This window comes from Siphateles boraxobius, unplaced genomic scaffold, assembly GCF_051911475.1.
Source record: "Siphateles boraxobius isolate OS27281-9 unplaced genomic scaffold, OSU_SipBor_1 26, whole genome shotgun sequence".
NCBI classification, from domain to species: domain Eukaryota; kingdom Metazoa; phylum Chordata; class Actinopteri; order Cypriniformes; family Leuciscidae; genus Siphateles; species Siphateles boraxobius.
In genome coordinates this window covers 15,573,510-15,587,491 of record NW_027508876.1, presented here as the reverse complement: position 1 = coordinate 15,587,491, position 13,982 = coordinate 15,573,510, and the positions used below count along the sequence as shown (strand labels likewise).

Sequence of the window (13,982 nt, the reverse complement as noted above, 5' to 3'; positions counted from 1 at the left end):
AGAACAAAGCTTTGAATAGTTTTTTTTTTTTAATTTATAATTTTACCAGCAGATACAAACTGTTTATGCGTTTTGGCCGTTCATTTACATGAAACTCAAACTTTTGCAAATGGGTTTAAAAGTGCTAGATTTTGAAAACGATACCGTTACTGCTGAAACACAAATTTGTGAAAAATCATCTTCATTACGTGTTCAGTCAATAATGTTTCTTTACAACATCGCCAACTATTGGCCTGGCATGTGTACGAAACACACAAACTGGCATGTGTAACACAGCATACAACGTTGTCACCTATGTATGTGAAAATAAACAAAATAAAAAAATAAAAACATTCCCATTTTTAGTGCATTGTTGTGTAAATGCAAATGAAATGCAGTACAGAATAAAAATTTGAATAATTTTTTTATTCATAATTTATACCAGCAGATACAAAAATGTTTTAACTGTATCCAAATGTGCAAGAAAACACTATTGGTACTTGCATTAATTCAAATTAACAACAAACAATAACTGACTTTGGAAAACTGACCATGTAAACTGGAGTGAGCAGACCCTTTTCAACAAAAAGGACTGAATTCAGAGCATTATCATCACTGATTAAAAACATTGACTACAATTTTTGCATCTGACTTTCTCAAGACTATACCAAAGTCATTGTGAATACATAGGCCTATATCTAGGTGACATTCTATCTCCCCCATTTTGTAATTAAAAAGGCAATCATAATCGTAAAGCAGCACAAATGTGTATGACACATTAAAGAAATACATTTGTAAAATTGTACCAAGATGTTTAAGAAAGAGATAAACTAAGAGAAACTAATTTGTACTAAATACATCATGTAAACATTCACCTTCATTCGCAGCACAAGGACAACAGAACACGGATCAGAAAAATAGATATTTCAGTGAAGCTTGTTAAGTGCTCAACTGTCATCGGTTCAAAATACTTCAGCAATCCGAACAAGAGACATCTAACGACATACAAACAAGGTCATGAAAATGACATTGAACATGATGGAGTCCCGGCAACTTTTTTTTTCCTATTTTGAAACACATGCTCACACACACTGAACATTTTCAGTGTTTATCTAATTATGCAACACATCTGGGAAAAACAAAAGAAATTCAATGTACATTGCGGTCAAACACTCAAGTTCACATTTATTTTTTGCATTAGTCGACTTCCACATTCTGGTAAATGCATTTTCAATGGATTGAAAACATTGTGCCTTGCCTAAGACATTCCTCTTTTTGTAGCTTTCTTGTCCACACTCTCAAACACACAATTTAGGTGATTCTTCTGACATCCAACAACAGATAAAAAAAAAAAAACTTAATTTAATGGGAAAATGGCAGTTTTTGCCCATTCTAATACAGCATTTAAAATAAGCTTCTTTCAGTTCTGTAAAGAAGCGATTCCCATCTCAAACTGTTCCCTCACACGCATCACATTTTTCACTGAAGGAATGAACTCTATGGGTTATTTTCACTAATAAATGTTAAAGATGGAAAACTGTTTATTTGACAGCTAACCTTCAAAGACTCCCCAATGTGTCTCACGAATACTTTCCGCGGCATTGTTCACCAGTTTCTGTGAAAGCCACTTGGCACTTTAAAAAAAAAAGGCCCTTAAAAGCCTTGGACCATGTGTGGTGTGAAAACCGCAAATAGAAAGATCTGGCTGATTCACACACATTCAATATGCCAGCTAAAGAGACATTTATAAGCTCCCGTTTGCTGATTATCCCAATGTAGTCCAAAGCCAACCGGTGTCGACTTGTATGAGTGCACATGCAAAACCATTTCATGTCAAATTTATCCCAGCATTTAAGTAATGCACATAAACCACTAACTAATCTGAAGCCCTATTAAAGCCCTCTTTAAAGGATAGATGATCAACACAATTCCCTTTCAGGTGACAGGAAAGAGGATAGGTGGTGTTGGGAAAACAATGCACAACAGATGAATTCTCAGATATCTGAATGCAACATTTTTGGCTTGAATCAGTGTTTATGGAATATTGACAGGCTGACATGCTGCTATTAAGGAGGGCAGAAGGTGAGGAAAGCCTGCTGTCAGTTCTGCGAGGGGGATGGTCTCCCATAATCACTAAAGAACTTGTGAATGCATAATTCCTTTGGGATATTTGCAGATTAATTGAATGTTTGGTTATGGTTCAAGTGTAAACAAGCCATTTAAGGTTAAATGTTTCTATAAAACTGTGCTTTTGGGTTCGGTCGGTTGCTGCGAACAATTCTTGACATTATTATCTTCTCTCAACCAGAGCTTCTCCAACAACGACTGATGGCAATCATTCCAGCATTAGAATATGAAATACTTGAAATGCAGTTTAAAAAAAAAAGATGTTTGTGAACCATTGCAAATCTTTACTTAATGTAAATGAGCCAAAAATGATTTAGACAGAACAGAATACTCTGTGAACCACACAATACAAATATAAATAAATAAAAAACTAAACCTTTTGTTCTTACCTGCTCCCTTTTTGTATAGCATCACAGATTCGTGGCATTCTGCATGTATTCTTCTATAACATTTGTTTTAGATGTGATTCACAGTCCTTTCTTTCTGGCCTTCTCATACCTGACTGACTGAATTTGTTGTTGCACAGATTTACAAAAGTCTAATGGACAAATAAATGATTTACTGTAAACCCCCAATAAATCTAGATTATTAGTGCTAAATAAATACTTATTCTCTTACAAAGTTATCTGCTGATATTTGACGATAACTGTATTCCACTAAAATTCTGTAATCCAGAATATTCACAAATTTCATTACAAGTACCAATTTGTAGAAGAAAAACTATCAAAACCTGACAGAAACGTGGCTGACATCATATTTCTAGAAAGGAGTTAGTTCCTTTTAAAGGTGCAATCGCATTTACCATTGTTCGACAAATTTTTGCAGGCGAAATCCAAGCTTTGATAATAGTATTAGCATTACTGCAGTCAATATGAAAATGTTTATTAGGCATGGCATCAAAAATCCTGACTGGTTTTTTGACATCACTCTGAAGAGCCTTGCGAAACGTAAAACACTGAATCTGAGCAACAACAAATGTACTATTCATTTCTGTGGGAAGATCGGATAATCAACTTATGCAACTGATCACTTGACCTCCATACATGTAAACTGTTATAAGAGTGTCACTCAACAAAAAAAGTGCAATTTACTACCATATCCCACTATAGTCCTTTCAGTAGTGCTTCTCCTGCAAATAATCTTTCATTTTGTTTGGTAAAGGCAGTTTCTGAATCAGATCTATCCGTGTGTACTGTCGAATGACGAAGCGGCAAAGATATTGCAGCGAACGGACTTGCATGAACCTCGAAACAGGATTGGTCAACCGAACGGGGTAAGTGGCGGACCCCGGCAGACGGGATCTGGAGTAACAGAAAGCGCCATTTTCTGAGTCTTTTATAGAGTGCTCGATGAGATCTACGATGGAAGTGTGACCTTCTACGTCAGGCTGCTCATAAAAGCTAAATCTGCCATTCGAGTGTTCAATCCTGGTGTGAAGCGTCTTTCCCTGTGACCGAAAGCTCAAACTGAGTAGATAGCGATCGTCTGAACTGTCCCTCACCAAAAAAGAGCCATCTGGAAGGTTGATGAGCTTCTCCTCTGCCTCCCATCGAGTTATAGGTCCCCAGTACCAACCCTGCTTGGCCAGTTTTTTAAGTTCCTCCGTAAGGCTTGTAACAACCAGGGGTCCGCTGGTTTGAAAAGAATCGTACACCCTGCTAACACCAGGAGCGGAATTGGGGTCAAAGTTTAGGTGATGCCTTACTCTCTCGACAACATTAGAGTCTGCACCACTGAACCCAGAGAGGGTTCTTGGAATATCGTTGGTGGAAAGAGGTGACAGTGAGGGAGAAAATAAAGGTGTGTCTGCTCTGGAATTGGAAAGGACCATTGACGGAGTACCAGCAAGGTGACCGTTCACCGCCTGCTCCATGAGAATGTCTGGCGGCACGAGATTGTGGTCATCCGGGCACTGGTCCACTGGCAGAGAGTCAGATTCGACCTGATCGACCACTTCCATTGGCGAAGGGCCATCCAAGCAGAAGGACTGGGACGAATTTGGGTACATTCCCTCATCTAAAGGCATTGTGTACTGGATGTAGTCCTGAGGTGTGAGTCCAATAGGCACATGATCCTCAATGTTCAAATGCAAGCTACCACTCCGAGTTTCCATGTCCTTCAGAGACTCGCTCTGATCCTGGAACAGACCTTCTAATTGGATGTCATGGAACTCCTTTCTTATGCCATTGAGGGAGGGACTGGGGTTGGGGGAATGGACCATAGCTTTGACCTTCACCTCCATCTTGATGCAAGCCTCCTCTGAGCCGACAGGCCGGAAAGGCCATGGAGAAGGGCTGTAATGATGGCTTCGGAGGGACGAGGATCTTAAGGGACGCTGGGCTTTGACTTCATTAAAGCTTATCGGGACTGACGAGGAAGAGAATGTGTCATCATCATCATCTCCAGAGCCCACCGCAGTGGAACCTCCTTTGACTTTCGCTTTCTGTTTGGTAGACAGTCTCCTCTTTAGAGTGCCCATAAGACTCTCGCTCTTTGATCGGTTCTTATGACCCTTCTCATCCTCCCCATTAAGATCACAACCTACCAGTCCTTTGGTGTAACAGCCTCCAAAGAGAGAGTCATCCTTGGCAAACTCAGCTGCTAAAGATGGCTGCTGGAGCATGACGAAATCCCCATCTTCTTTGCCCTTTATGTTCAGTGACTTTCTGATCGTCTTCAGACTGATCTTCTTCATCCTTGTACACCCCAGGTGAGGGCATGGGACGGTCTTATCTGCTGACCGATGAAGGCTAACCTAGTCCGGCCATGTGACTTGGAAACGTCAATCATGTGAACGCCAAGCCTTTGTCATCTGCAAAAGGTGAGATAAAAACATCATGAAAAAGTGAACTACCCACGAAACATGCAGAGTACTCACTTTTTTAAATTTATCATGACATGTAAAGTCATCTGTGAAAGTGGTTGACCCCAAAAATGGCATTTTTTTCCAGTTTGGCCGATAAGTGTCGAAAAACAGGACTTTTATTTTGTCAGTGGTGAGAACCCAGCACCAAAGCGCAGATACATGACGAGCACCCATTTTAAGTCTTCATTAGTTTTCAGTCATTGTTTAAAGGTGCTCTAAGTGATGTTGGGTGACGTCACTTCTTGTTGACGTTCGAAGTATTGTCAATCAAAAGGGAGGCTAGCTAGACCCTCCCTCCTCCTCATCCGCGCACTAACCCCCCAAACCCCACCCCAAATCCTTCTTGTCGGTTATTGGCTGGAACAGTTTGTTATGCTTCGTTAAGCTAGCGGATAGTGAGATGTTTGCTGTATGTGACAAAAAATGTTTTGGTCTAAAAACGTGTGACATCGCTTAGAACACCTTTAAGAGTTCTGTATAATACAGTTTTAATTGAGTTTGACTTTCCGAAAATTTGCATTTATATCGAAATTCTCCCAAATTTAGGTGAATCGAGTATAAAAACACGTACTCTGTGGGTGATGATCAAATGATCCAAACCATGCGATTACGATGCAGACTGGAGAGTTTGGATGCAACTATGCTGAGCTATATCCAGTTTCCCTCTGTCATATTCATTGCGTATTATATGTAAAATTATCATTAGCTGGTCTTTATTTAAGAATTTAAAAATCCCAGTGCACACAAACGTAGCAGATTGAGTACACTGCTGGTTACTTCCTGTGTATTCATGTTTTTGTCATGTCTTTATTTTTTGATTTCTTTACTTATTAAAATGTCATAATAGTATTACTGAATCAAGAAGTTCCAATTTAAAGGGTAAATCTGTTTATTTCACAGATTTTTTTATTCAAGTTAAAATTGTCAAATGATTTATTTCCAATTGCTTTGGTAAATATGTCAAATAAATTTTTTTCAGCTATTGTTATGCTTGTATTATTTACCTTTTACACATTTATCTTAAATTAAATGGTGTGATGTGATACCTCAGCTTCATAACAGCTTTATAACAGCCATCAAAAAAACTTGGAAGATCACTAGTCTGTGGTAATTAGTACTAAATTAATATTCATCACTATAAAGATTTCCATAGCTTATTAATATTCTACTTCTATGATTTTTTTCAGACCTGTACATAGTAATTTATAGGATGTCCATGACCATGCAATGCTAATTCCACAAATGACATTTATGGGCAAGCGTGTCAGAGGTTCTGGGTTCTAATCCGCACACGTATAGATTTAAAAAAATAATAATTTCATCAAAACCAAATATGTTCATCAGTGGTTAGTTACAGTAAAGCTCCACTTTCACATGAATGCTTTATTTTGCGTGTCAGAATGTTTGAATCCATGTGCTAACACACTATCACTGTAAAGCTGCTTTGAATCAAACAAATCTGTATGGTAAAAAGCACTACATAAATAAAGGTGACATGACAATCATATTCTGCTATAAACAGCATAAAATAATTAGAGCACCATTTACTTGCCTCAAAAAAAGTCCGGTATTGTTATTATTTATTGCTACACTTGTGAATTATTCCATCAGAAAATGAACACTTTTAGCGTTGTCAGACTTTAAAACAACAGAGCTGTGCACTTGTTCATTTTATATTGGCTGCGCATGCACATTTGTGCGAATGATAAACTTTTGTGACGATATACAGCACTGGCCTGATCGTGACAGTTGTTTTGTTTTGTGTCTGTCCGAATTAGCACTGAGTGCCTGCTTAAACACAGAAGGCAATGTGAGCTGTTTAGGTCTCACTCGCGCTCGAGCACTATCAACACGCGGGTGATGCACTGTGAATGGTATGCCTACCATTGGTATGCCTACAATAACACTATGTAGTTTTTCAACCTTCATAATATATTTCCAAGACCCTTGTGATGGTACATCGACTTACAATAGGTTAAATGACACGTCTGCCATAGCCTGACAGTGTCTGTATCGCTTTTACTTGCACTATGTAACTTCGGGTTTCGGATAGTAACCGGAGCACAAAAAGAACTACAAAATTCGACTGCTTTACGGCATACACAGTTTTTCTTCGTTTGTGATGTCTTTCATAAAATCATCCATCATACTCTACCTTGTCTGTGGCCAATGTTGATTCCAAAGCCGGTGCTGGATAAACAGCGAGCGTGCGCGTGGGACAGTAGGCTGGGGTAGGCTAAATTATTTACGATAGCGGTAATGGACAATTGACCTATGGCTAAGCCACGCCCCCTCCACTCACTCGGACAAACAGTCAACATTCGGTGACAGGCGCTATATTTAATTATGTTGAAGAGGAGTGAAAAGGCTACATGTTTTGCTAAAAAAAAAACACAAAGTTCCCCAGTAGTTTTGGTATAAAGTTGTCTAAAATCTTTTGCTTTAATATGTAATTAATGGTTCATGATCAAATTAAATATGTACAGGTCTAAGTTGCATTTGTTTCCAGGACAAGCCCTTTTACCAAGAGTAAGTTACCTCTCCGTTAGTTTGGTGCTACAGTATTTACATGAATCATTCAGCACAACACTGCTAACATTTGTTATCTCGGTTATTTACAGATACGTTAATGAAGCTAAGTGACATGATGTACAACGCAGGTAGAAGCTAACGTTAACGTTTTCTAATGTTAGGCTAACGTTACGTTAGAGATGTTAAAAATAACGTTCAAATACTTTGACTTAACGTTACCTTAGAACAGATGTAGACATCCTTGTTTAATGTATCCACGTTTAGTTGGTGTTGTGGTTTACCGCATAACTTAATCCAGAGCAGACACTTATCTCCGTAGTGTTGAGATGTGGCTTAATTTGGAAAGGGTAAAAAATACACACTGTCGCCCAGCCTCTCGGGATACCTAGTGTCGGAGTTACATGTACTCCATGCACACCGTTTGAACATTTTAAACTTAAAATGACAAGAAAAAACATATAAAAACGAATGAAAACTGACTAACTGCAATGCATTTCCATGGACGTGGAAGCAGAGAATGTCCGAGTGTATTGGGAGCTATGCGCACTGTGATTGGCCCACCGCGTTTTGGGGCGTGGCTTAGCCATAGGTCAATTCCGCTTCCAACCTGTAGGGAGACCGCAGAGGAAAAGTTCCTTAGTGTTGCTTTAAGCATACGTCACTCACATCGAACAAAGTTTACAAAGAGTGACGGTTTTGTCCATGTTTTTATAATCATCGCTGTTGTAACGTATTGGGAAGCCAGTATGTTCCCAGACAGGAGGTTTATATTATGCAGGCGCCTCCATCAGCGCCTTGTCTCCTTCACTTGCCATGCTGAACTGCAACACACCAACATGTTAGGAACCGTGATGTCAGCAACAGATTTACATACTAACAGTTGATTGGACAGCTGCTCTCATGTGGAGCGCATGCGTATCCATCAACAGAAACATTAGCGGAACTCTGTCTGTTTTACACATAGTTTTCTCACCAAAACATATAGATGTGATGCGTCATCAGATTTTTGATTTACGGCAATGCAATAGAGAATGGTACATTTGTTTTACAGAGAACCATTACACCCCATAGTTTGTATCTAACATGAAACCCCCATAGGGTCTGTCCAGGAACCTCCCGAGTCTCTCCTCTGGTCCGAGTCGCTTTCGCTCATTTGTCATGTTATTGTAACATTAATTATGAATGGTTTATAAATACTTGTTTTTTTAACAGTACAATAGTGTATAGTATTGCAATGGTAAGGTATGTCTATCAATTTAATAAAAAATATATAATTGCAGGGGGTGAGGGTGGGGTTAGGTAGATTCTGATTTTGGCTCACTTAAGTGACTCCATTTTTTTATTTAGAAGTTTTTTTTTACAGTAAACAATTCAAATATTTATTTTTTAATTATGACTACATTTCTTTTAATTTAAAAAAGAATAATTCAATTATTTATTTAATTATTTAACCTGACATACTGTTCCAAATATTCAATATGTCGCATAAAAATTTGCGTTTTGCAATGGGCAAAAAAGTTGTTTTTACCCAGACATTTAAAAATAATACATTTAAGAGCTGTAATTGAATCCAATTAAATACCATGATTCTGTGAAATCGTGATTTTCTTTTTGCTTTACTTAAGGAAAGAGTGACTCAGGAAATAATCATAAATTCTGTTTCCTGTACTAGCCTTTGCGGCGGTCCCGTAATGACCCACGACTCGGACCAGAAGACCCTGATTTAATCATTTCTGTTTCTCATAATTTGTCTTTGGACGCATTATATTTTTTTGGAATATGATCAAAGTTTTGAAGAGTATATGTGTTGGGAGAATCTGACTATTGAAAATGTAACAATTAATTTAATTTTGCTCAAATGAACTAATTGACGAATATTAATAATTTTTTTTTTCATTTTTCTGAACGAGATCCAGAAATCCAAGTCAGTAACAAGATCCGATTTTCCCATCACTACAATGAAAGTACTAGATTTTAAAAATCCTTGATTGCAATTTACCAGTGTCGCATTCCACGGATGAGAATCCATGAACCGCATTATTGGATTGTTTTCTAAAGCAGCACGATGTATTGAAACCATTTAAAAACCATACTATAGCATTGTGAATTCACAAAGGCTGTGATTCAATTAAATAAATATATGCCCTGCGTGTTTAATCCGCTTTAATTATTTACATGCGTGTAGGTTACGAGGTTACTCAGAGCCGTGTTTCGTTCATAGTAGGCTAAATGCTACTCCATATGAACTGTTATCATTTACATGTGTGGAGTGCGTCTCAACCTCCATCTCTGCATATGCTGAGAGTTTGGTTGGCTTATAGGCCTAATGTTCATCTGGGAACGCCATTTCATCAGATTTGTAATGTAAATTATTTCTAAACCATTCCAACACAGGAGAATACATCAATATGTGTCTAAATATGCAAACTGTTCATAGAAATATCAAAATAAAAGTTTACAAACTCGCTCTGAGTTTGCATGTTTTGATGTTATCACACATTACTAGTCCTGTGGAGAACAATAACCCATGCAAGTTAATACACAGAAAAAAATTGTTTGTCATGGTAATCTTTAATCAAAATTTGAAAAGTTGCTACCGCTCTGGAATGGCGTTCCGTCTCAATTGACGGCTTGGGTTGAATATCCTTAACCACTCCCAACCGTCAGTCTGCTATGAGCGAGGGATGGAGAGGAGGTGCGCTAAAGTAAAACCCCGCCCTCAATTCAATGTTCCGTTTCACTTGGAAATACGTCACAACACTGAAGAAAAGTCGCAGACTTTAAACTAGGATTTGATCTGCTGTAAAGTGGACCAACAAAAACACCAGGACGCTGCAGGCATGCGTCATAATACAAAATGTACATAAGTTGATTGTTTAAATTATGTGTTTTTAATACTTTATTTAAACCAAAAATTATTGCAAACATAACATAAATTGTTCCAGCCAATAACTGACAAGAAGGATTTGGGGGGTTAGTGAGCGGATGAGGAGGAGGGAGGGTCTAGCTACCCTCCGTTTTGTTTGACAATACTTCGAACGTCAACAAGAAGTGACGTCACCCAACATCGCTTATAGCACCTTTAATATAGAACGGTGATTAAACTGAATGGAACTACGGTCTTAATGCACACCTTCCAGCCAGTCAGAATCGAGTATTCAGACAGACCATGGTATAAGCTATTATATTTAGGCCTGGTTTCACAGACATTGCTTAGATTAAGCCAATATTAGGCTTTAGTTGAATTTGGACATTTAAGAAGCTTTAAGCTTTTATAAACATGTTTTAGAAAAAAACATAACTGATGTGCATCTAGAGACAAAACAATGGCTCTGACATATTATTTTTAGTAAGTGCAAGTTGCTTTCAGAATAAGACAGCTCAAACATGCATTTTAGCCTAGGACTAGGCTTAAACTTTGTTTGTGAAACGGGGAAATGTTATGCTGTCAAATGTTTAATGTTTGATTAAATTGTATTATGATCAAATCAAAAAGAGGGCTAGTCAGGCAGTTACAAATGATTGGTTTATATAAAGCCATCTAATCAGTATACAGATTATTCTCATTTAACATTTAAAACCAGACATACTTATAATCACCCTTGGTGTTCATCAAAATCAGCAGTTTACAGAAGAACTGACACAGGCCTTTATAAACACACTTAGCCTAAATATGCAGCTGCATCTAACTCAATAACTATAGAGCAACATAGAACCAAAACTGACTGAAGTTTTATCAATTATTTAAAAAAAAAAACGACTGGACAATCAAATAAATCTTTGTAACTTTGTCTCGCAAAATAAACAGGCCTGGAGTGAGCTGAATAAGCTAACGTTACCATGCTACGGGACATTCATCGTGTCGGACACAAATAGTGTAAATATGCACGTAACGTTACATTCAACAAATTACGTCCACTTACCACTTTAAACAGAGCTTAATCCCCCTCACTCGTTTCAGAAAGATGGATCTGGGTCGAACATGTCCGTAGATCCGACGACGAGGGTTGCATTTAGCATTAGCGTGCTAATAATAGACTGCTAGCTGCTAAGCTAATCCAGCAACAGCTCCCTCACTCGAACAAGAGCTACTGTACTACATTAAAACCCACTACTCGTGGTCTGTCATCATCTCGTGCACGCAATGAGCCGAGGCTGCTTTCTCCTCATCTGTATTTGCCAGTTTGACGAGAGAAACATTCCTTTAATTTTTCAAGACAGCTTCATCTATTTCTTCCTCTATTTTGTGCTAGCTAGCTACTTTGGCTACAGCCTGTTCCTCTCCCTCTTCCTTTGTTGACTGTTGCATTATGGGAAAAGACTCTGAAAGAATAACAAGAGGAAGGAGTGTGTCTGCTGGTCCACTTATCTATTTAAATTTATATAGATCAATGGTCTGGACTAAGATTTATTTATTTGTTGATTGTGAAATAACCAACATAAACAAGTAAATCACATCTGTTGTGCAACAAACCATGACTTTTACAACGTTTGACACTTTGAATAGGCTATATGCAGCAGATTATTTATTACTTTATATTCAAGTGCTTATTGTATATCTCAATTGTGATATTATACTGTATATAATATGTGAAATATGCAGGGGAAGGGTGTCAGGGTTGTGCTCATTGTCATTGTGCTCGTTGTGCCCATGTAACACAGGGTCAGTCTAACAAGTCAGAAAATAACTATAGTGATGTCATCAATATCACACAATCGCATCACATGTTTAAGCTCACAGGAGAAGTGGCATGTGACTGAGCAACATTGTACATTTTATGATCCCCCCCAAAAAATCCCCAGCTAGTGTTACAACTCACACCTGTACGTAGACTATACCAATGAAACTCTTTGTATTTGACATGAATATTTGATAGATCTATCTATCTATCTATCTATCTATCTATCTATCTATCTATCTATCTATCTATCTATCTATCTATCTATCTATCTATCTATCTATCTATCTATCTATCTATCTATCTATCTATCTATCTGTGAAGTAGCCAACTTAAATAGGCCAATGTAAATTTACATTTGTTGTGCATCAAACCATCACATAATAATATAATTGACTAAGATTATTTATTACCTATATTCAAGTATTTATTAAACTGTGTATTATTAAACTGTGTATGCATTATTTATGTATTATGTAAAATAAAGAGTGTCAGGCTTTGATTATTTGTTCTGTTTACACATCTGCAAATTTGATGGATAACAAGTCTACAGCAGAGTTTACAGGAGAATAATCACAGAACATTATTCAAATTAAGATCTATCGCATAATAAATGGTGTTAACAATTAACACTATTAACACTGTTATATTTTATTATGGGAGTGAATTATTTGGGAAATTCATGTGAATACATGCACTAACATTTCATTCAAATTGTATTTTTTTAATAATTTCTTTTTTTATTAGAAAAATGGAAAACAGAATCATTTCATTTAATTTTTTAATTGTTTTTTTTTTCCACAGTAGTGTTGTGTTATGTTCTGAGGGTGGGTTTTAAAAAAACATACACAATCAGATTATGTTTCTAAATGTTTTACCATTTTTTAAATATTATTATTTTTATAATTTATTTAGCCTATATTTATGAATATTTTGTCAGATAGCTATCTCTTTTTCTAAATGCTGCAGTGTTATTGGAGACAAAGCATGAACTTTAAGTAATTCATCGGTGGCCTAATTAGTGTCAGTATTGTTTTAAAGTGGGTAATTGTGTTTACTGCTGTTGGGCTAATTTGAGCCTCACACTTTGAGATGCTGTTTTTTCCCCCTCCCTTTAAGTTAACCTGTCAAGTTAATAAAATGCCGTGGTGAACCTGCTGGAGCTCTTTGTGCAGAGACAGCCTCAGCAAAGAGTCTAATTACATGCCCCTATTAAGGCTTATCAAGCTGAACCACATTATATCCAGAGAGCAGGAGAGAGCCTGTTTCGTTAAAAGAGCACACTCATGCTTATAAAGTGGTTTTAGAAGACAAATCCGGATCTATATATAAAAACAACTTTTTTATGCACATTGCATGCTTTCTATGTTTTTCAAAAGCAGGAGATTATCATTTGTCATATCTTATATGATTTTTCCTATTTTGTATGAAAGCTGCATGAGCCAGAAATGATTTGCTCAATATGTCTGCAGCATCTCTCACATTGATTTAGTCCTTCAGCTTGACTGTTTTCGCTCAGGGGGGGGGGGTGGTGGTTGTCAGAGGTCCCTCGGTGCCTACCCTAATATCTTCAACACTTGCAGTGGAGCGGAAGACGTGTATTACAGACATGTCAGACAGTGATGGTACCAGTGGGACCACTTGGGTTTTTGTTGTCTGAGATTACTTGGCTCTTGCTCTCGGTCTGGGGTCATTTATTGGATTGATCATGTTTACCTCTTTAGCGTATGCCTTCTTCCTTTCCTTTCAAGTCAACAAGTGCATGCTCTGGATGCATTAGCATGCAGGAAAGGTGATCC

At 37.5% G+C, this 13,982-nt stretch overlaps 1 protein-coding gene across 2 annotated transcripts; it reads right to left on the bottom strand.

The window, feature by feature from the left end:
* Positions 1-386: 386 nt before the first annotated feature.
* On the bottom strand, positions 387-11,829 carry socs6a (suppressor of cytokine signaling 6a). 2 transcript variants are annotated; one of them, XM_077244484.1, is made up of 3 exons: positions 11,588-11,818; positions 11,428-11,552; positions 387-4,918 (listed from the first exon to the last, which is right to left on the bottom strand). In XM_077244484.1, the coding sequence occupies exon 3, from the start codon at positions 4,799-4,801 to the stop codon at positions 3,221-3,223; it is 1,581 nt and encodes a 526-aa protein (XP_077100599.1). In that variant the 5' UTR covers positions 4,802-4,918; positions 11,428-11,552; positions 11,588-11,818; the 3' UTR covers positions 387-3,220. The 2 variants fall into 2 exon arrangements, with proteins under 2 accessions (XP_077100599.1, XP_077100598.1); XM_077244483.1 differs by having other exon boundaries at positions 11,428-11,829.
* Positions 11,830-13,982: the final 2,153 nt, after the last annotated feature.

Bases quoted from the DNA above. Each gene is read 5' to 3' on its own strand.
- socs6a (XM_077244483.1), bottom strand. From the start codon at position 4,801: ATGAAGAAGATCAGTCTGAAGACGATCAGAAAGTCACTGAACATAAAG.